Here is a 23,988-nt window from a genome sequence, read left to right on the forward strand (position 1 = left end):
GTTGATTTTCTTTAGCATATCAATTCTACATTTTCAATACTTAATTTAATGCATAACCTGAGTTTAAGCCCCAGCATTCAGATTTGCCTATACAAAATATTTATTCGACTTGTTCTCAATCTTGTCTGAATTGAAATTAATTCTAAATTATTCCATAAACAAGTTTATCTCAAGTCAGCTGATCAAATTGCTGTCGATGCGATATAATTTGATATGATATGTTCGTATGCTGTGTAAACATTTGCTTGCCTTGTACTTCAGAATGTTTACAGAACTTGACATTCGTTAGTTAAATGTAGCTGATGGATGAGGTTTCTGCTTTGCTCACGATAGAGGCTGTCGGCTACATGTGAAGTAAATGCTTAGCCCAAGGCTAATTCTAATAAACTATCAAACTGTGGGAAAGGAAGTCGTCTTAAGTCATCGTCAAACTCAATTAATACTACGTTTAGATATTTTGTGATTTCTCTGCACTTGAACACGCCAAGTGACTGTCTGTTGGTAATAAACTTGTTTAGTTTTAATTATTTATTTTATTGCCTTTAAGTTAGCCATAACTGAGGCGGCCTTTTAACGAGACTTCAATACGCACTTTAAATGGTTTGCTAAGACACCATATAAATCTTTTCTAATTATCGCTATGATATATGCTTGTCACAGCGCGTCATTAGGCACGCATTTATTACCCAATTACAACACCTGTTATTCAAGATTTATTTTCAATATACTCTGTTTATGTATTGAATCGGGTATATTGAGTTTGTATATAAATTTGTAACAATATCGAAACTAGAACATTTATTTGTTTAATGTCAAAATGTCTCAAAGTTGTTGCAAATGACTCCATGACAATTTTGAATTTTCCAATTCAGTTTTAATTTTTTCGAAAGTGAAAGATGTTCTCTAGCTAGGCGATAATGATATGAAGGTGCGTAGTTCTTTTGATATTTAAATATTGAATTCTATTAGACTTGATATGAGCATAAAACTACCTCTGATTTATTTGTGCTCTTGCCAACCAATTTCAGACGGCTAAATAAGTCTACAGTCGGTTACTGGCTAACTTTTATTATTTGATGAAACTGAAGTTCTATTCTGAAAGCAGCGCATTCCCATTTCGGGGAGACCCGTCCCTATGTCATTTGTTCACTTATTTTTCTATTGTTTATAGCTTCTGTTAGCCAATTACAGCAAACGCCTTGACAGTTAGACAACAAAACAATGGGATAGGGCACGTTGATATGCTGTAGATAAACAACCAGATGTCGTCTATTAGTCATCGGCTTCTTGGCCAAGTTCGGGGTTCGAGCCCCAAAAGATATTGCGGACCGGCTTTCAAGAGCCGCTAATTAACTGCTTTTGTGAATTTAAATAACAAATTAGCGAATGGAACTGCCATGCAGTCTGGCTAGGGTCTCTCGATTATAATGCAAAGCGCGTTCCGATAATGATATATATGCTTGCCATACGGGTGTCTGTCTGTGTGCGTGCACCTATACTTATCGTGTCTATTACCACGATTTTATACATCTGTTCAGGTGTCGGGGCTCTGCGCCATGTTGAGCACTTAACAACAAAAGGTCTACCGAAAAGCGGTTTTATTTTTTATTGTTGCTGCTTTGTAATTTCATTTTAAATTGGAATTTGCGTTAGTTGTTTTTGTTTTCGTTTGTTTGTATACATATTTTTGTTGGAGTATTGCGATATATATTTTTAAAGCGTGACCACATGAAGTTGTTTTGCTTTAAACGGGTTCCCAGCTGATGCCAATTGAAGTGCTGGCATTGTTAGCAATTGGGCGTGGCAGCCGCCCAATCTTTTGGCTCTTGTGCGTTTGAGCCGCGGGGCACGTTTGTGCGTGTTGCGCCAACTTTATATATACATATATGTATTTTGTTCGTTTGTGGGGCGGCGGTCGAGTTGATTAACCCCTGAACTCGTGCTGCGATTCGAGCAGTGGCTTTCGGCTCATTATGCGGTCGATGTATGTGGCAAATGGCAATTGGAATTTGATATATGCTCAATTTGAGTTGGATCGTTGATGTGCTAAATGATGATGATAGTATCAATGGCATAGCCTGGTGTGAGGATTGTTTGGAGCAGAACCAGCTGTTGGGTAATACCTTTGGCTGGTCAATTAAATCAAATGAACTAAGAAGTCTTTAACGATGAATACTTTTACTCTGCTAGAATTATTTGTGTAAAGCATCAATGCATACACGATTGACTTGAGACATGGCCCAAAGGACTATTACGATATATATATTTAACACATAAAGTTATCTTTGAATTACCTTGAATTTCATGAATTTACATAAGAAAAATCTTAGTTTTACTTGATGATTAAGGTATAAAAACCTTCAGCATTTCACATATTTGTCTTATAATTTAATTCTTATTTATATTCATCGACCTATTACAATATATTCTGCTTCAAGCTTACTGAAGCTGTATCACTTTGCTATTATTTTGCGATACACATTTTCTTCTATATTCCATTTAGATATTTCCCTACATAAATATATGATTTGTATTGTTATCAACTTCAATTTATCATATTATCTCTTCTGTTTCGAACAGGCTAAGGAGATCCTTGAACAAAACATCACTGTTAATATTACAATGAATTTTGTAAATTGCGTTTTCAATAGATTCAAATTAAAATTTATATAAATTGCTGAAATATTTTTACTTTTTATGCAAAAATTACCTCAATCCCTTTGTAATTTTATATTACTCAAATATGTATATCAATTAATTTACTGTATTTTGTTCGAATTGCAAATCTAAATTGATTGCAATATATGAAGACCCGGCCGCCAATTAGCTTGCAATCAAATTAAAATATGCGTTTGTTGTGGCTAAAGTTGCTTACATACATATGTATGTGTATATATTATTTTTGTTTTTGAGTATTCGCATAAATTGAAAAGTATTTTCCGCTCATTTATCGCTGCGAATTAATCTGCATATATTTAGCATGCATTACCCTCGATGAGGATGAGGTGCATCTATCCTGAATTGTTCGTCGCGCTGCTTGGCTGGCTTTGGTCTAACCAAATTTTATGCATCGCCACGCTGAAACAAAAACCGAACTGCAACCCTTTGTGTTTTTCACGGCTTTGCCTTTGGCTTTGACGTGTGTTAACTGAATTTTTTAACCGGCCGGCTTTGCAGGCCGCCAACCTGTGTCGAGGCTATCGGTGTGCAATCTGTTAACTGCATTCAGCCGTGACAATTGCCTGAGGTGAACCACTCTCCCTCTCTATCTCTCTGCGAGTCTGTGTGTGTGAAGGTGTGCAAGTGTATGTGTGCGCACATGAATATCAATACGAACTGCACTTTGCACAATTTACGTGCAGCTTCGTTGACGCTGTTTACGCTTCATAATTTGTTTGACATGCCCTGTACTTGCTATTGAGAAAAGGGGGTATAATAGACAGAGGCACTTATATATTATTTAGATTATAAGTATTTCTACAAAGTGTATACGTATGATTCTATCAATAACTAGCTTGTTGCTTAGGTCGTCAGTGGGAAAGGGGGTTTCTAATAGAATATATAATATAATAAAATAGATGGAAAAGTCCACTATTTTGATTCAGCCATAGAACAGTAGTTTCAGTATACACATACACACAGAAGATAAAGGGCAATTTGATGATACCTATGGTCTCTTTTAAAGTAAAAATTATGATCAAACTTATTTTCCAGCTTACTTCTAACTTATTTTTCTATTTCTCAAACATTCCTGATTCCTGGCCCTTCTCGAAACTAAAATATTGTATTAAGAGGAAGCACAACATATGTATATATAAACACATAGTTCTTATCAAATTTTTACACTAAACTGTCTCACACCACCTCGTAAATAACTACAGGGTATACGCCAGTCAATGAATCTCCTCTGAAGCAGTCTTACTCCATTCGTCATTTGCATTAGCTGACATAGTGTAGCCCTTTCGTTTACCTAAGGGGTAGCATATGTGAAAGGGGTACGACTTTTATTGCTGGGGATAATGAATGCGTACTATTTATTGCTTGCGGGATTAAGTTGACAGCCATTGTGAGGCATTTGATACGCTCAATGGAATCAAGCAACATTTTAGTTGAATTTTTATTTACAACGAATTCAAGTTTAGCACATTTTTAAAATAACTTCATTTGGCATCTTCTAAAGCTGGGCCGGCCGTTGTGGTGGGGATTGATGATCCACCTCTGTTGTAGATCAGCGGACCACCGCGTTGGCCAGAACTGTAATTGCCCTGAGCCACCGAGCTGCTCGATCCTTGGGCAGCGGCTAAGGCCAACAGGCCAATTAAAACAACAAATATTATAGCGAAACGCATATTTCTTGATTCAGCACACAGAGCGAAACTGACTGCTGATCTACGACTTCCTCTGCTACTTATACAGTAGGAAGTACCCAACAGATGCAAACGTCACAGTATTTATTTGTTTTCTTTTGCCGCAATTAATTATTTCTATTTCTATTTTTAATGATAAAAAACCCAACTGTTTACGTTTACTTTCAACAAAATACGTCATATGTCGAAAAGTATCCCATAACAACTTAATGGAGAAATAATCAAAACGTAACTAAGTGTATTTTATCGTATTTTTAAAATAAACACATTTACAGTACATTAAAAAGTATTTCAGATAATACCAAAAACTTGATAATTGAATGTGATGCTATGAATCCATTGCGAGCCCATAAATCAAACATAACAGATCTTGAGAACACATAATAAATATATATATTTGTCAAAATAATCGAATTCGTATTGTATTTTATGATTGATGTAAGGTCAACTAACATTTCCAATTGTACTACTTGAAGAGTTCACAAATAAATTCAATTTCAAATGTAATTCTTTTGTGGTATTTTCTATAACGTATTCAGCGAAAATCGAACATCGACTAGTTAAAAGTCTCTAAAGAACTAAACCAATTTTAATTGGAATAAGGAAAAGTTTTCTATTGCATTATGCCTGGAGTGCTGCCCTTCGTGTAACTTCTTTGGCGTACCACGGTACGTATGAGCTATTCGAATTTCGCTTGGAATTGAGCGCCGAGCGTTGCGCAAGTGCTCTGACTGGGTTGCTCAACTAACGGTACCTCAGAGAGTCATCCGCATATGGATAAATAAGCTCGCCAGAGAATTGTAACCGCACTCTCTTCGCATGGCCGCAAAGAGCAGGCCGCACAGTGGGCTAAAATCGAATGTTGTGTGGTGAAAAAGAGACATAGAGATAGCCTGGAAATCTTTTATTTCAATTGTGAAATTTTCGGTAATAATTATATTATAATGTGAGTATTACTATTCATTTAACAACATTTTTTTTAAAGATGTACAGCTTATAAAGGATTGAAATGAAAAAGTTTATACAGTATTTGTATTAGTATGTGGATCAAAGCTAAGATATTAAGCTTATGTCTGTCTTGATTGATAAATATATGTATATTTATAATATTTGCAGCGCCTTTGCATTCAGTTAAATTTCTTTGTTCCCACTGTGCTGCACGTTTGCCCTCAATATGCCAACAAGTTACATTCGGCTAGCAAGTTGTGATGACGTCATTCCACACAAAAGCTACCCACAAGCAGGCCATGCACACACACGCACACATACACACTCTTACAGCTATGTTAAGGGGCCCGAAAGTATGCCGCTTGCAACTAGCAACAGTTGCTGCTCGAACTTTTATCCGCTTTTCCTGGCGCTCGGCTCACGTTACCAGGCCCGAGAGAGCAATAGCGAGCCGTATGCCGAGCAACCGGAGCCGAGCGCACCGTTATCCGGGCCGTATAAAAAGCCAAGTGTGCTGGCTGCAGGACACAGTCAAACGAAAGACTTGCCTGCGAACGTGTCTGGGAAGCATCTGAAGCAGAGACCGCAAAGAGACCTTTGTCCGTTAGAGTTTGAAACAGTTTGAGAGTGACTGCGCACAGTGGTGCAAAGTGCTAATCCAATTCGATTTGTGACCGCGTGAAGTTCGCGTTCTGTGTAGAAGTCCGAAATCAAATTAAACAGCTTCGACTACGTTTTCAGCGAGCACAATGCAGGCCGTGCACACAAATGCACAGAGGAGCCAATGGCTACTGCTGCTCTTCGCCATGCTGCTGAATGCGGTAAGTACGAGGGGCGTGTCCGGAGACTGGGTGAGGGGTGTTTCGGAATTGCGTTGGGGATTATAATTTTTTTTTTTAAATTTTCGGCATTTTTCAACGCCTGCATCAAGCAGACGAGTTATCAAAGCCCACAGCTATTTACTTGCGGTTTCGCCTTTCGCCCATTCCCCAGAGTGTCCGGCCGGATAGGGGGACGTGCGTGCGCCGAGCCGTGAATTTCTGCGAAATCGCTTTTCGTATTTGGAAGTCGTCTTATTACACGCTTTATTTTCTACGTGGCGCATTACAATTTTTATTTAAACGGATTTGTGTCCAAACACAACAGATTTCAATTATATCCGACTGTCTGACAGTTGGACGGAAATGAAAAATATCTTATTCCCGTTATTAGAATAGCCAATACGTGGAAAAGAGCATAGGGTTTTTTAAAATGAATTATGCATAAATGAAATATTTAATTAAAAATTGATTTTATAAATAGAGCTCCAAAACTTGTAAATTCAATAGTGCCTATGCTGATGCTACAATATTTTAGATCCTTATATACTAAGAGAATTCGAGTATTTGGATATCGAATTAGCATTCAGCGTAAGCAACTAATTCATAAAGAACAAAGTTCGGAGATAAGGTATACTAAATTTAAGTCAATTACATTATAATATCTTATATATTTTTCTAGCTTAAAAAACTTATTAAGGTATAGATTGTTTAATATGCAGAAATTAAAAGGTCAACTATAAAATTAGCTGTAGATCTTCAAAGCAGTATAAGAAACAGTTTTCCTCAAGTTGTTTTGTCTCTACAGGCAATAGCGATTATGTGATACCAGCTATAGTAGATGAACGTATCAGGAGGTATATGGAAGGATGGCGTTCATAGAGAAATGTACAAAAAAATTGCTGATTCCTGTATATTATAAAAAATAATATTATATAATACATATTATTATAAAAAATATATAGGCATAGTATATTATAGAATAAAATAATTGAATTATCTTCGAAAGTGTGACAGCGTTAAGTACGTATGTATATGTATATGTATGTATTTAATTGGCTTATAATTCATCAATAGCATTTAACCAATTGTGTTATACGCTGATTAGCGGCTTATGAACAAATGAACGCCTAATATCTTGCAGAAAATAATGTTATTCGTTTTAGGAGAACTTAAAATTGTACGGGAAATGTATTGATTTTCAAAGTAGAATTACTTAAGCGAATATTTAAGGTTTCTTCGAATATATAGCTAAAGTAAATCAAGACAGCAAACATCGCAATTTTCGTTTGAATTATATTTTTCCCCCCACAAAATAGTTGCCATAGTCTTTGACCTTTTCTCAATTAATTTGAATTTAATGAAATCTCTGTGGGCTCTAACATATTTTAATAATTAATTCAAAATTAGTTTTGCTCATCCCAGAACATTTTGCGCCCACATTTCATATAATAAATTATGTTAAACATGTTCGTCGCTTCTGCCACCCACACAATCACTAAATGAGAGAGACATTTACTGTCCTGGCTGGCTCTCGGGCGCTGGTACAGTACGCACTGGTACAGAATGGACTTGTTCTGGCTAAATTGTCTGCAATATTTCAAATGCACTCTGCGAACGCCTTTGCTGTGCTGTAATTTATGTTGTAACCACGCCTGCCCATGGGGCAGCTGCAACAGTTGCCGCTGCGGCTGCCACAATGGGATACAGAAGGCATTTCCTGCCGAGCCCCGCCCCACTCTGTGCACATCCTTTCCGTCCAACCGTTTGGAGACACGTGCGACCTGCCCAAAGTGCAATATTTTTTCTCATCTTCATTTTCTGTTTCCTTTTGTCTGCTCGGGAGAGAGAGTGAGAGTGAGCGCTGAACATTGAACAATTTATATGGAATGTGGAACATTTTCTATTGTTGCCTGTTGACATTTGTTGACATTTGTCAACGTTTTGCCTGTGGTCGTGACCTGTCACCCTTTCCCTTTCGTTCAGGAGCCGTGTCGTGACAGCTGTCCGTCATAAATGCGTGACTGAGGACGAAACTGTTGTGGCAAATTATTTTCTAAATCCTAAACCAAGAGCAACATCTCTCTCTCTCTCTCTCTTTCTCTCTTTCTGTCTCTTTCCGCCTTTTTATATAACGTTACTGGAATTTTGTATTTAAAAATTTGGTCATTTTATCACGCATACGGCACGTTGTGCCTGCACTAATAAAGTGCTCAAAGAAATGGATTAGATTACGGAAAACTCTCCTGCAGCTTAGCTTGGCCGCACACAAGAAGGAATGTTGCAAAAGTTGTTAGCAACAGGCTCAAGTGACAGTTTGTCCTTGGCAGGAGGCGGGAGGCGGGGCAGCAAAAGGCGTGGTAAAGCAGCTTAATTGCGGTGGGTGCTTGAGCGTAATTAAAATCGTTGCAGAGCTTAAAACAAAGTGTTTTATAATCTACACAAGATTGTTGTCGTCTTAGCTGGGAGTAAATCGCTTAGAAATGTGAAAGAGTATTTAGGAGCATAACTTGAGTCAAGGCGAGAAGATCCTTAGATATCCAAGAGTTCTGACTGTGTGACTGACTGAGAGTAGAACTTCAAATGGTAGTAAGCTCTAGAAAAGGTTATGCAAAATTGAAGGCTTTTAGTACACAAATATAGTTATTTTTAATAAAATATTGAGTAAAATACATTTCAATTCATAATAATTATTATTATTTAATTATTTTTAGTTTATAAATAATTATTGGACATTTACTACAATAAATTTTATTCCTAAAATAAAATTAGTTACAACATTATGTTGAAGTTAATTAGTTTCACTGGTATCAAAATGTGACAAAATGTGTGCAAATAAGGTTTACGATTTTTTAAAGCATTTTCGAATCTACAATTAGATAATTATTAATACAATAAATTATTAATATTAATTATAATTTAGCCCTTTTCTCTTTTTGATAAAATTTAGTTCATGTTATTAAAAAACAAGTATATTATTTATTTAAATATAAATCTTTTCTAATATAATGGTAAGACGACTATTGACACTTCTTACAAATATATGTATTGATATCGAATATACATGTATACATAGATATATGTCTAGGCTGAAAGCAAGCGAAGTGAATAAAACTGGCAGCACTTGATACTCCTTTTAATTTGTTACCTTTTCGTTGACTAAAAAGCCTTCATTGTCCACTGCAGCATTCTGGATTCCAGTTCAATAATATTAATTTAATTTGCCATCATACAGAATTGACCTTTGCTTTTCACCAGCATCTTGCCATCATCTTGAGCTGTTTTAACCTTGAAATCGACTTTTGTTTTATTTACTTTAACAATTGAAATATATATTGTACGTTGAGTGCCTCAATCGCATCGCTTTCACATACATCAATGGGACTTCTATTATCCTGTTGAATGTGTCACTTGGAATCGCTGTCGCCGACAGCTGCAACGACGTCAAATGATTTGCAATACATGTATACATCTATCTATATATAAACGGATAGAGATATGTGTTGTGTGTGCAGCCGGACTGACAGTTATTAAAATTGCAGCTAAGACAACGGTGTAAGCACCCTCTCCTTAATCCAAATGCCAATCCCAAGCGCATTCGCAATCAGAATCGCATACAGAACGTCAGCGTTTTATTGACATGGGCGTCATTTCGGATGCTTTCGCGTGGGCGTGGAGGCGTAGGAGCGTACATGTAGAGGAGATATGCATCCCATAACGTCAGCACCGCTCAAAGCATGTGGGATTTGTGATTCAGCGCTGATTGGCATTCGTCCTCTGCATGCTCAGCATGCGAAATGCCAATCTAATTAGACAGCAGATCGATACATGTCTGTAGGTGTATGTGTGTGTGCGTGGGTGTGCTTCATAGAGTATTGTACTCGAATCCCAGTCCCTTTTATCTCTCATAATGCACATTATTATTTGGTGCGCCTCATTAAACTCTCAAGTTGCGCATACGCAGCGTGTGCCAGAGCAAATTTATTCAGCGCAAATAATCAAGGCTCAGGGAATTGTAAATTATGAGCGCATACATAAATTCATTATCTTGCATAAGCAACAAGCATTCACCCACACACACATACAAACACACACACACAGTGACTTTTACTGCTGTTATCTCGGTGCACATAAATAATGGGCGCAGAGCCGCGTTCAGCGAGTCACACGGAACTGCGGATTCTCACCTGAAGCGAGTGGAATTTCCTTTGCCTCTGTCCTTCTTTGAGTCAGCCCCAAGTCCTTAGCCAGACATTCGCCAAACAATTGTGACTCAAACTTGGGTGCTTTTGTCTGCAAAGTTTTTGTCCAAGTTTTTGGGTCGTCTTTCGCCCAGGAATCTTCGATAAATATTGACACTGATTAGGCAAAGATTGAGAATCAGCTTAAGTGCAATCAATATGATTGTTTCCGCTTAATTAACTAAAGAACAAGAGGTTGACTGAAGTTGGGGACTAATTTGTGTCAAGTACTCAGTATATCTTCATCTATAATTTGTGTTGGCTAATCAAACAACAATTGCTAACTTAGCACAAATATTGAATACAAAAAATATAAGGAATATGCTGAATATAAAGAATATTAGACCAGTTACTAAGCTATAATAAAGCAATTTACAGAAGTCATTCTCTTGCCAATAATTAATTAAACTGTCTAAATGCAATTCAATAAGTGGATTAAAATTTCATTTAATACTCAAGCGACCAGCAGGCAAAACTAAAATAAAAAGTTTTGCAACACCCTCAACTAAGGGATTTCAAATAGTTTTATACTTTCTGATTCTACTGCCGTGATAATACTTTAATCCAGCTTAAGCTTGGTTTTGCGCGAGATAGAAATATAAACAATTTCAATGCATTTGCCCTGCGGGACGGAAAAAATTGTTGAAAAGCTTTGCCTCCCTCATGCGACACGACAAAAAAAAAACTGCGAATAGTTTTTTCACCATTATTGCCTTCTCTTTTGTTCCCCTCTCTTTAATCAGCTGCAGTTCGCAGGAGTTTTTGCATTTTTTCACAGATTTCGTTTGAGCTATTTATGCTGAAAATTTATTCCAAACACGAACTGATAAAGCCGAAACACAGAATCAGCAGTTGGCAAAAGTAAATGAAAATAGCATAAAATCATGTTCGTAAAAGAGCTCCGCGTGGGCGACTCTGAAGCCGCAGAGCAGAGGGCACAGTCAACAGCCAACAGAAGTACGAGCTTTGCTTTGCCAGCGATGACATCAATAATGTGTCCACAGCTTTTCATGTTTTCATGTGTGCGAGGGGGGTGTGAGGTGCTTGCATGCTTTACATTTTACATTTTACACTTTACATTTTACATTTTTAATAAAATGCCAGGAAATATTATTTTCGTACAGCACAGCCAGGCGAGTTGCATAGAAAAGGCGGTGGCCGGGGGCAGGAGGCGTGGCTTGATACATCAAACAGTTGTTGCCCTTCACAGTTGCTGCATACTCTCGAGCGCAGTAGGAATGGAAAAACCGAAACAATTGCCAAAGCTGGCTTAAATGCCAGCTAAATATAACTGAATGCAGACGTCAAAGCTTATTCTTGAATTTATTTTTATAAAATTTATGCTTGAATTTCTCTGCTTTGCGAAGACCATTCAGCTTCAAGCAAACAAAAACGAATAACAAGAATCCAATCTTAATAAGGAACGAAACGAAATGGCGAAATACTCGAGAAAACATGGAAATGATTTATTGTTGCCTTAGCAGTTCAGTTTTTGCTGTTGCTATCGGCATTGCTTTTGCTATTGGCATTGCTATTGGCATTGGCATTGGCATTGGCATTGCTTGTGTGAAAGGTCACCGGGGCTATGTAAACGCAGTTTAATTGAAACCTCTGGAGCTCATCACCTGAGCGCCAATTTCCGACGTCATGTGTGTGCGCTTTATTCCCCAGCCAGACGTCTTGATGACTTTGTTACGAAAACAAAATCAATTTCGGGCTCTCGGCTTATTGATTGTAGTGCTCTGATTTGGCTGAGAGAATAAATGTGGGCAAACAGTGCAACATCTGGAGACACTTGGTTAAGAATGGCCAGATGTCTAGATGATGAATACAATTCGTGTTTCTTTATAAATTAGTTTGAAAACTCTTGGCAAGGCAGTAAAATTTCATTTTATTATATTGTCCTTCTGCATCTTCTGCATCTGAGAAGCCTGAATTAAAATAAATCATTTTGAATTCACTTTAGCTTATGTAAACCCTTTTGACAGCCTTTTTCTCTTAGTGTATTATTATCAATCAATCACTAATGCGGTGCGTAGGCCTTTCGCCATATGGAGAGCCTTACTTAGTGACATTAAGAAAATTGTTGCTTTTTTCCACTTTGGCATTTCGAATAGTGTGTGTAATCGTCATCACGCCCACACAAACACACACACACATGTCCAGATACCTTTTGTAGTGTTGGCCAATTAGACTTGGTGTTTCCATTAAGGATTGTTGGGTTTCATGAGAAGCGCATGAATGGACATGGGATAAAGAGAGAGAGAGGGAGAGCAAGTGTGAGTGAGAGGTAATTACAATTAAAGCTCTGTGCGTGAGTGTGTGGGCAACGGGCAGAGATAATGTCCCCGGGCATGTCAGAAATTGTTTAATGGACGCTTTTGCTTTTTATTGTCAAGCGGGCATAATGGGAAAATGTTATTGTGAGGAATCTACAAAGCACACCACTCGCATTACTCTGTACTCGCTGGGTGAAATGCAAAGTGGACTACCAGAAGACCCTTACAGCAGCCGATGCTTAATATTCTGTGGCGAATGCCCAAATAATAAGCAAGAAATATAAACTTCAAAGCAAATAAGCTTCATCTAATTATTGTCATAATTAGTGGACCTTTTCTTGGGACGCTTGTCCAAAATGAAAGTTCCATTAGCTATATGTGGCATACCTCAAGAATAGTCCCCAGAAGGTCAAAGCACTTAAGCTTTAATGCCACGCACAATATTTATTTTGAGTAAGAGGAAAGCCAAATGAAAACAGCAACAAAATGGTTCATTGCATGCGCCCAAAAAGATCCCAGAGTAGCAGACTAAAGAATTAGGTTAATCTATGACAAAGACTTGATACACTTAAAAATTTTCCACAACAATAAAATAATAATAGTGAAATAAAATAAATAAATATATAAAAAACCGAAAAAAAATAATTAAAATTTAGTTTGTACTTTTCTATTTTTAAACTTAACGGCAAAGAGGTTGAAGAGTATAGATATGTTGGTCATTCTTATTAATACAACAACACAATCACTGCTTTGCTCGTTCCTACTGCATTACAAAATTTCTTAAAAATTTGCTATACCCAAGGTGAGAGTATAACCACAACAGCAACAGTAGCAGGCACACAACAAAAAGAAGAAGAAGAAGAAAAATAAAGCTAAAGGCAGGTCCGGGCTTGGGCGATAATAAAATTTGCTTGCGGCAGGACATAAGCTGCTCAACAGGCGAGGACAGAGGCTGTTGCTAACAACAGCCGGGCGTAGTGGGCCTGGAGTAGTGGGCTGGCAGTTAAGCTGGGCGTGGCTATCGAATCCCTGGCCACAAAGCTGATTAAACTGTTGGATTTTGCATACCGTTGAGCTGGAATAATACAACATTACGGCCAATTAGCTAAGGATACAAATCGAATTGAGACGTATCGACGTAGTCAAAGAGCTCAATTGTTATGGGCTGTCCTGTACCCTGGCAAGTCCTGTCAGGCGTTCGCTTAACGGGTATTTCAATTGACATTTCTCATTTGTTTTTCTTGTGTTTTATTTTGCATTTTAATTGAATTTTTATAGCGCCAGGGGACGCGGTCTGCTTTTGACACTTTCGAGTTGTCGATTGTAAAGGAGTTCAACTTTTAATTACGCCTCGGCAAATTAAATAATGAAATTTTCTGCACAATCAGCGAGAAGTAAACATAAAACTTTATTAGAAGTGGAAATTTTAATTATGCAGCACGCAGGAATTATCATTAAAACCTGCAAATATTTGTGATATAATTGACATGAATAAAATTAATTAAAAAGCTGGACATTGAATTTTAAGTTTAACAAATGAATTAAAAATGTTAATATTATTGTTATTAATAAAGACCTTAAATTAAAATCAAATTCTATTCTTTTTTCTCATTTTTCTATTATTATTTTAATTAATTTTAAAATTTCAATTGTTATATTCTTTAGTTTTTAATTTAATTATTAAATTTTTAAATAAAAACATTTAGTTATTGCCATTAACACGAACATTTTAAATCAAACAATATTTAATATTATTTTTGCTTTTGACTGAATATTTCATGTTTTAATTTATATTAAAGGCTATTTAAACATTTAAGTTTTTCATTTTTATTTTTATTTTTTTATTTTTGAGTGTATTTTTTCTTATTATAAATATACATTAAATATACATTTTAAATTAATTTTATGTTTTATAATATATATTTGTATATTGGCATCAAAATATTAATCGAAAATTCAATAATATTTTGTAAATAAAAATATTAACAAACACATAAGTGCATAAACTTTTCCCTCTCTTTATAATTTAATTTATAATATTTTAGCCCAGCTCGACAGTTATTTGTTCTTTTACGATTCGCCATTTTCTCAATGCTTCTAAGAATAATTTTTGCTTGAAAGCAACTTTTCAGACAGCAAATATTTTTATTTCCTTTATCTTCAGTCATAAATTTTAAATATTCCAAACAGCAATGTCTTTACCTGCCACGCTGTGCCTTTCCGTTTCTCTATAGTATACTCCTCTAGTTATGCACAAAAATTAGACAAAGTAGCGAGGCAAACAATTTTGTCAGCGCACATTTTTGGGGTCGGGTAAAGCTGCGCGCTTCATTTGCTGCGACAAGAACATTTTTACGATAGCCGAGGAGAACAGTAAAATATGCGACACCTGCCACGCCTCTACGCCCTTGTTTAGTTTGGGCTTGAGACTCTAGCTGTGACGCGGCACTATTTCATGGCAGACAAAAAAAAAAAAAAAGAAAACGAAACTGAAGTGTTTTCTGGAATTTGAGAGCTTGAATTTTGAAATTAAATTTTTGCTGCATGCTTTGGGGTGCTCGTGAGTTGCTGCCATGAATTGGCAGTTTTATGTGAAAAGAGACAGAGACAGAGACAGAGAGAGAGAGAGAGAGAGTCAGAAAGGAAGTGCGTCAGAGGTAGACTGAACACATAGTTGTTGCTATTGTTGTCGTTGTTTGTTTGCTATCGCAATCTGCGCAACTCACATGAGCAAATATACACAAAGGGCATCCCGCTCGGGAATATGCAACAGCGTTGTGTACATTTTTCGCATTGTATTACAACGATTTATGCTACTCGCATGCATATTTAAGATTAAACAGCAATCGTTTATGCCACTGCCAAACATTTTCATGCATTCACAAATGGCCACAATTTTCATTGAGTGCAAAGTCAATAAGAGAAAATGTTCTCGATTGCTTTTACATATATTTTTCATTTTTGTTTTGTTTTGTTTTTTTTTTTTTTTCGGCTGTTCGATTATGCTGAGTGAATATTAATTTCGCCTAAACGAGCTTCCCAAGCACAATAAAAATTTACATTTGAGGCTTGCGGAAAACCTTTTGATAAATGGTTGGAAAATTGTTGATAAAATAATTCGCTCTCACAAATTATTATTGAAATTACTTTCAACGGGAATCTGAGCTTGTTTTGTATTGCAATTTTTAGACTTTATTTGACTTGATTTATTTTGAATTTGAATGATGCTCTAGCTAGCAAGCTAGATATTTAGATTATTTATTTAATTTTTTTTTTTTTAAATATATTTTTGCTTTTCGCTTATTGCCCATTAGTTGTCATTGAGAAATTCTCATTAATTTCTCTCAGTTGCTAATTAGGCGTTATTATGAGAAAATCCTTAAAGCTCATCATATAAATAAAAGAGCTGCAGGATATCATTCAGTTGATGTAGCAAACACCTGCAAGGCGTTGTTTCTAGTGCTAATATGGGATAAGATTTGACTGCTAAGCAGGCAGCACACACAGACACACACACACACGTACTCACACACACTTGAGTGCACATAAGTAGTTGTCAATTTCTGTTTGAGATTTACGGCGTTTGCACTGCGGACGTTTGCGCCCCTGGCAAACACATACAACGGCACATCCTGTTGCCGCGCGCCCCTCTATGCAGTCGTTGGTTTATTAAAAGCCAAATGTATTGTCTCGGAGCAGCAGGAAACAACACGCACACCGACCGTCAGACACTCAGGCAGAAGGCGCTCTCCGTCTTTTTCCTTAGCTGCTTGGTGTTATCCTTTCGCTTGAAGCGCCATTTGCTCGACAAACTGTGCTTGGTCTTGTGCCCACTGTCCTCTCCGCCTCCCGCTGTGAATGCGTGCGTGTGTGTATTGAAAGCTAAATATTATGAGTTCAGCTTAGCTTTTGCAGCACGCGCCGCCTAGCACATGTGTTGAGTCTACTTTTTCGCCTGAGGTGTGAGTAAAAAGTAAGATATGACAGACCTTGGGAGTGCTTATGTTATTTGCTGGCCGGTGGCTAAGTAGGATTAGCTCTGAACTGAAGATGAGAACAATAACTAGTATGCATTGGCATAAATAAAGTCTAGCTGAACACTTAACGCAATTTATTCGCATGGGACAAGGTAAGCTCTAAGATAAACTGTCCCAAACACAAACTTGTCTTAAAGAAAATATTTTGTATGCGAAAGTTTTTCACAAAGTTTAGCCAAAACAATTCCTTGGCAAGAGTGAGAGCTTCATAAGCTTTATGAAATACTGTAACCCGTTTTCAATTATAAAGTTATAGCACGGCTATGCAGCCGAGAATTCAGCTCTGGAAAGTAGTAAAAGAAATGCCAGATGGCGGAACTCTGAGTGAAAGGATTTTGCCGTCCCACTTCCTTCTCAGCAATATGCTAAAAATAGCAGTGAGCAACAGTTTGGCAGCTCTGTAAGTGGCTGGCATTAAATAAATATGCGGAATTGTGCGTTAATGTGTTGCGCTCGAGATGGTGATGAATGGCGCACGAAAGTATGCAACAAATAAAGCAATAAATTTGCCAGAGCTGCCATCTTGAGGCGCAGGCTTTCGCAGAGCTGTCAGGGCAGTCCGTCAGGCAGGAAAAGCGCCAAACATCGACACATTTCAAAATTAATTTACTGTAAATAATTGCGGCCATTAAGCGAGCTCAAAGCGAGTCCGCAGCGCGACTCCTGCACCGACTCCTGCACCGTCAGCTAATTGAAATGTCTTTCGTCTTGAATGCAAGCAAATTTTTCACTCGGCACCAAATTCTTTTCCATTTTGCAGGCCGTTCAGCCACGCGATTTCGCTGTGAATGCCGCGGAGGATGTGGGCAACGTGTCGCCCTGTGAGATGGAGACCATAATAAATCAACTCTTGAATCCCAGTCCGGAGTATCAGCTACACGTAAGCCACCTAAAGGATTACCTTGCTCTTCCCCTATGCAGTCAAGGCATGGAGCAGCTGTGCGGGCTTTGAGCATTTGAGACTCAATCTTCTTAACATCTCTTTATTTTCGTTCTCTTGTCTCTTCAATGTGTTTCTGGAGTTATTTTCTCCTTGGCATTTCTTTCCTTCCTCTTACTCCTTATTCGAGAAGTATCCTTCAATCTCCCTATTTTTTTGTTTCCCCCTCTATAAACCATATACTTCTTCCCTATTATCGCTATCTATCTCTCTTTCTTTCTGTCTCTAATCTCGTCCCTACTACATTCGACTGCTTCCTTCTTCTTTCACCTTGATTCATTCTTACTAATCTCCGTCTTACACATTCTCCTGTATTGATTCTCTCATTTAACACTTTCTGACAGGCTTCCGCCTTGCGCAACCAGCTTAAGAATCTATTGCGGGAGCGCGAGGAGCAGCAGCAACAGGGCGACTATGGCGACTACTTGGACGAGGACAAGCGTTCCGTGGCTGCGTTGGCCGCACAGGGACTGCTGAATGCACCCAAGCGCAGTCTGGCCACGTTGGCCAAGAACGGGCAGCTGCCGACGGCCGAGCCCGGCGACGATTATGCCGATGCCGAGTCTGGGGAGCCAAGCGAGCAGAAGCGGTACATTGGCTCGCTTGCGCGTGCCGGCGGACTGATGAGCTTTGGCAAGCGCAATGTGGGCACCCTGGCGCGTGACTTCCAGTTGCCCAACGGCAAGCGCAACATTGCCACCATGGCCCGGCTGCAGAGCGCGCCCAGCACCCATCGGGAGCAGCCTAAGCGGAATGTCGCCGCAGTGGCACGCTACAATTCGCAGCAGCATCAGAATCAGCGCAACAGCGGCGAGAAGCGCAATCTGGGCGCCCTGAAGTCATCGCCAGTTCATGGCGTGCAGCAGAAGCGCGAGGACGAGGAGATGCTTCTGCCCGCCGCCGCCGCCGCCGCTCCGGACTATGCCGACCCCATGCAAAGCTATTGGTGGTATCCCAGCTATGCTGGCTATGCCGATCTCGATTGGAATGACTATCGACGCGCCGAGAAGCGCTTCCTTGGTAAGTAGAGTACGCATAGGATTGATGCTTCTCTAGAAATTGGTGAACTTGCAGAAGATAAAACTGAGTCTGAGAAATGTCCGTTCAAAATAAAGTATTACTCACCTGTAACATGACTCTTACAGCAGCTTGTGTGTGGATAAATATATCAGGGGGATCAGCTTTCGAGAGATTATACATTTCTCACTATTTTATTTACTTTTTTTTATTAAAATTATTTTATTTAATTGATTAATTATTTTAATTGTTTATTTATTGATTAAAAATTATTTTTATTATTTTATACACATTTCTAATTTTTTTATTTTAAATAAATATTTTTGTATTTAAAATAAAATTTATTTATTCATTAATTAATTGACTTAAAAAAAAATAATTTTTTAATTTAATCATTTTTATTATTAATTTATTTATTGATTTACTTATTGTTTTTATTTATTTAACTAACTAATATTTTTGGTTCACTCGCTTCAATTATTTAGTTTTTGAGTTTGAGCCAAAACAATATTTATCCGCAAAACACAACAAACAAAGCATATTCTTCAAATATCAGGCAAGCAGTGGGGAGCCTTTCTCTTACAGAATATCACGTTAGTCTGCATTGTATATAATTACTCAAGATCTACCTGCAAGGTTATCAAGTCGAAGCTGCGGCCTGCCGTAGATTGCTCTCCCCCATTCCCCAGTTCATTCACGAGCACAACTGCACCTAGTTAGTGGCTATGCAGTACTTCTCGAGCACCGTTTGTAAATATATATATATATATGTATATACCAATATATGCTTATGCGATCGCTACCAAAGACACTTCCAAGGATCCCGAATTGTTTGGCATTGAGCATGGCAATGAGGCAACCGATGCCGAGGCCAATGCCGCTGCCCTTGCTGAGGAGCTGGAGGAGGATCAACAGCAGCAGCAGCAGCAGCAGCCATTGCAGGCAATGCCGCAGAAGCGTCACATTGGCGCCGTCTATCGTTCCGGCTTTCTGCCCAGTTACCGTTATTTGCGCAGCCCCACCGGCAACACCGGCGGCGGCTTTGGCGGTGCGGGCGGTCGCTTTAGTCGCTCGGGACGTGCCAGGCAACTTGTATGAGTAAATGAAGATGGTTCGATGTGTTTAGCTTTTTAATTTCCATTTCCGATTGTTTCCTCAATTTTATTTGTACTCGACTTCTTTCTGTCTCTTATGCCTGCCTCTGTCTCTATAACTACAGATTGTGCACTTAGATATTGTAGTAGCGACGATCGTTTTGTCTATTTCCCTTAGCCTAGCTGATCTATGCAGTAGCTTAGCTCAAAATTGCCTAAATGACATTTTTAGTTAAGTCTATGTTAGATGGGCTAATGCTTTAATCTGAAATATGTTGAGTTCGTCGTTTGGACATCAACTTTCCAGTAGTGACTGTATGAAGCATGAAGAGTCGATATAGATTATATAGATACATATATGTTGGTGCTGTTAGAGTAAACAATTTGACATTTCCCTAAATATCAAAAGTTAGGCAGTATTTCATAATCTAAAAACTTTACCTAGAACGGTTTTAGTGATGGCAAGATTAATCATAAGACAGATTATTTTGGTACAATTGGTGTTTTATGTATATATAATCGATTATTCCATCGATTATTCGTTTACATAGAGTGCTGATATATATTAATATATATTTATCCATTATATCCCATTGATATTTTATTGTCAACAATTTAGAGCTTTATAACTATAAAAGGGTTTCTGAGACGCATATTGCAAAAGACTAGCATACTGATTCGTGAATACATATATAGACCTAATCAACTCGATATAAAAATCGAATATAAATTAAGGAAGTCTTAGTTAATTTCACGTAAACTTAAATAGTGTCACATGGTCTAGTAGCATCTATCCATTGAAGGCGAATGTAACCTTATTTGATTGAAAGATATCCAAGCTTAGACTAACGTGACTTGGCACGGTTATGCCTTATGTAATCCAAAAGGAATTGGAGTCTGAGTGTCAAAAGTTCTGAAAGCAGTCCTCGCAGCACTTTTACTTACGAATGATTTCCTTAATATTCGCGCAGCTCAGCAACAGCTTTTCGAGTTCATGCAGTTGCCAATTTTTCTTTCTATTGTGTATTTAAATTGTATTGTAGAAATTCGATTCATGTTCATGTTTCCGTTAACACATTCGAAACACAATTTCTGTTGATTTTCAAACCGTTTGTCCAATTGACTGCCAACCGGAAATTCAATTTTCCGTATGTTTGGCAAATCTGCTCACATATTTTTGCCCAGCTCTGCACTCCGGCCATACCCTATAACATTGCGTGTTACGGATAATCGTCTAATTTCCGGCATTTTGTTTGCCTGCCACCAAGGCCGTGTGCCGTGTGCCGTGTGACTGCCTCCCGTTCTTCTGCTTCTTCCCACGGCATTCGCTTTTACTGCAGTTTATTTGCTGTTCAGAACTTTCCGCTTGCTTTATTTCAATTGCCACGGATTTGGCATTTAAATTCGATAATTCAAAAAGTTTTTTTTAAGAGTTTTTGTTTTTGTTTGGCCACGTTAGAAATTAAGAAGGAAGTAGTCAAACTGTTCCCGAGAACAATTTAGCACTTAATCTGTAGCATACTTTTGAGCGAAAGAGGGAAATCTGAAATAAAAAGTGTTGCCTACTTTTGAGCTGTTGAGAAAAGAATTTTTGTATGGAAAATTAATTAAAACGTATATATTTGTTTCTGAAAATTCTGTGTAATCTGCTACATATAACCAAATTTATTTAAATCTGTATGTTTTCATTTAATTTTTGGAGAGATGTTAAGTTGATTGCATTTAAGTGCTTCAAGCTTTTTTTTTAGCGCATTGGCATGTTTCTAAAGAGTCAACCTATTGGCATGTTCTGACTTGGTCTATGTTCACACTGTCTTGATTTATTTGCCTTAGTTTAATTTAGTGCTCTTGCAGTAATCTACGTGTAGGCTGGTTGCAGTACAACGTATTGTTGCATGTGTTCCGGTACAACACAGCGATCGAGAATTTATAATGCATACATTGTTATTGTACAGCTGTTGAATTATTCACTAAGTTTGAAAGCTAGAGAACTAATGTATGGGTGCGTGTGTGTTGTTTTCCTTTCTCGTTTCCTTTTGGAACTGCAGGTCGAGTACTACCCCCAACACGAGCGACTGCGTCAACCAATCGCAGCCGTTTGTAAACGTTGTTTCCTACCAAATCGACCGATGATGAACTGGAGCGGTGCTGGCATACGCGGTAGTCTGTCCAAATTCTATGTGGATCCCATCATCGAGACGGCCAGATCATCGGCAGCAAACGCTGCACGCATACGCAGCATTTCCACCAATTCGCTGCCAAGTGGCCCAGGCAAGAGCCGGACCTATCCCTTCCATTCGTGGGGCACACCGCCACGTATTACAGCATTGCAACGGGGCGTCTATCGACGCAACGGTGAGTCCATGGACAATTACGAATACTAAACTCTATATAGATATCACGACAATATAATCCCAAAAAAAACAATAAAAATAACAAAACCAATATCGTATACAGAATTATACATATACATATATATAGATATTTATATATATAAATGTGTTATGCAGTATTTTCGATGTAGTAGTTCTTTAACACCGTCACACACACACCTGCAGCACACGCAGCTACGCAGCGCAAATGTATCTGTATCTCAAAGTTTGCCGTAGTTCGGTGCCACTCGAATACGTATCTGTATCAATATATATATATATAAATATATATATAAATCAAATAATTTATTTATCTATGTATAAATGAGGTAACTGATGCCAGTGCAAAGCATGGAAACGTTTAATATCACAACTAAATCATATCGTCTTGAAACTATCGATTATCTCTGAACAAAAGAAAAAACAACAAACAAAACGAAAAAAGAAAAACAATAAAAAATTTAGTGCCAATGCCGTACCTTAGCAGGAAGTGTTGAATTTTAAAGAACCCCCGAAACAAATAAGCACAGCTTCTACTATTTTTTGCTAGATCCCACACCTTAAACTCCCTACATATTGTATTACTTCTTATATGTGTATTCATATATAAATATATGACAATAATTATTGATAATAAAGTAAAGGAAATTCCTACCCAGTTAGTGCAATGTTCTAGCCTAAGTTGTGGCACGATATATATATATTCATATATACTCTTACCTATATGAATCAAGGTATTATTAGTACTCGTATACACCGATGGAAGTTTACTGCGTCAAGGACAATAATTAAGCAAAATCCGACAATAAATGAAAGGACAATAAAAATGCGAACAAACTAAATATTGAAATATATTAAATATTGTATTCAATCATTTTTAAATGTTTATTTGAATACTACCCAAAGAGAAATTGATAATAAAAAGAGATACCCCAAATAAACATAAACATATTCAATGTGCGTAATTATAAGTCTGATGTTGTCAATAATTAACTTACATATTCATTTCCAACTTAAAGTATTCGAAATGCAACAACAACAAAATATATTTAAATATATTAAAATATATACTTATACGACGATTATACATGTATACAGATTTACTTCGATTATCTATGTATGTACTTATCTCGACGAATTGCTCAAGGCGAATAGAGGCGCTGTAAAGATAACAATACTTAACAATATGTTATATCTCTATACAGAACTATTTAATTAAATATACGAAACACTTACTTCAAACGAATAACTACACAAATCCAAAATACTTTCCAAAATATATATACATAAATACTTATTAACGGTTTGCTCCTAACCCAATGAAAAGAGAATTGGTTTTACTTGGCCAGCTGGGGGAAATAATGGGGCTTGATTACAAATGATCTTGTCAATGTATTTAATAATATATTGTTATTTATACACATACATATAGTATAATACATATATTATATTTAATTTTAATTTCGTTTTTCTTTTGTTAGAAATGTTGTGTTATTTTGTTAGACAAATTATATAACTTTTATTATATTATCATTGCATTCATTTTTTATTTCGCCGGCGGGATAAAGTATGAATCGTAATTCGCTTTATGAAATGATTTGCAACTTTTCTTTTAATATATTGATGAAATATACTATATACATTAGGTAATTAAGTAAATTAATTAAAACGTGTTTCATTTACTTATTATACATTATTTAAGTGTTGTTTTCATTAACTTTGCATTAACTTTATTGATTTTGTAATTTCTCAAGTCTTGTTCTGAAACAATAATCCCTCCCGGCAACGAATTCTTTCTTCAATATATAAATAAAATTGCATAATCAACAGAATGCTAAAATGGAAAGCTTACAATACATATGGATATTCCCCATA

At 37.2% G+C, this 23,988-nt stretch overlaps 1 protein-coding gene across 4 annotated transcripts; it reads left to right on the forward strand.

Annotated features, from left to right (window-relative positions):
• Positions 1-5,822: 5,822 nt before the first annotated feature.
• Nplp1 (Neuropeptide-like precursor 1) lies at positions 5,823-23,444 on the forward strand. 4 transcript variants are annotated; one of them, XM_018106353.3, is made up of 5 exons: positions 5,823-6,136; positions 17,451-17,570; positions 17,975-18,650; positions 19,456-19,739; positions 21,790-23,444. In XM_018106353.3, exons 1-5 carry the CDS (start codon positions 6,065-6,067, stop codon positions 22,123-22,125), a joined length of 1,488 nt encoding a protein of 495 aa, XP_017961842.1. In that variant the 5' UTR covers positions 5,823-6,064; the 3' UTR covers positions 22,126-23,444. The 4 variants fall into 4 exon arrangements, with proteins under 4 accessions (XP_017961842.1, XP_017961845.1, XP_017961844.1 ...); XM_018106356.3 differs by having other exon boundaries at positions 19,456-19,758; positions 21,790-21,930; XM_018106355.3 differs by having other exon boundaries at positions 19,456-19,745; positions 21,790-21,930.
• The last annotated feature ends 544 nt before the right edge of the window (positions 23,445-23,988 follow it).

Source organism: Drosophila navojoa, chromosome 5 (assembly GCF_054131105.1).
Source record: "Drosophila navojoa isolate 15081-1374.11 chromosome 5, UAZ_NAV_1.0, whole genome shotgun sequence".
NCBI lineage: Eukaryota > Metazoa > Arthropoda > Insecta > Diptera > Drosophilidae > Drosophila > Drosophila navojoa.

Bases quoted from the DNA above. Each gene is read 5' to 3' on its own strand.
- Nplp1 (XM_018106353.3), top strand. From the start codon at position 6,065: ATGCAGGCCGTGCACACAAATGCACAGAGGAGCCAATGGCTACTGCTG. The intron at 6,137-17,450 runs GTAAGTACGAGG...TCCATTTTGCAG, and splicing joins TCGCCATGCTGCTGAATGCG to GCCGTTCAGCCACGCGATTT. The intron at 19,740-21,789 runs GTATGAGTAAAT...TTGGAACTGCAG, and splicing joins CGGGACGTGCCAGGCAACTT to GTCGAGTACTACCCCCAACA.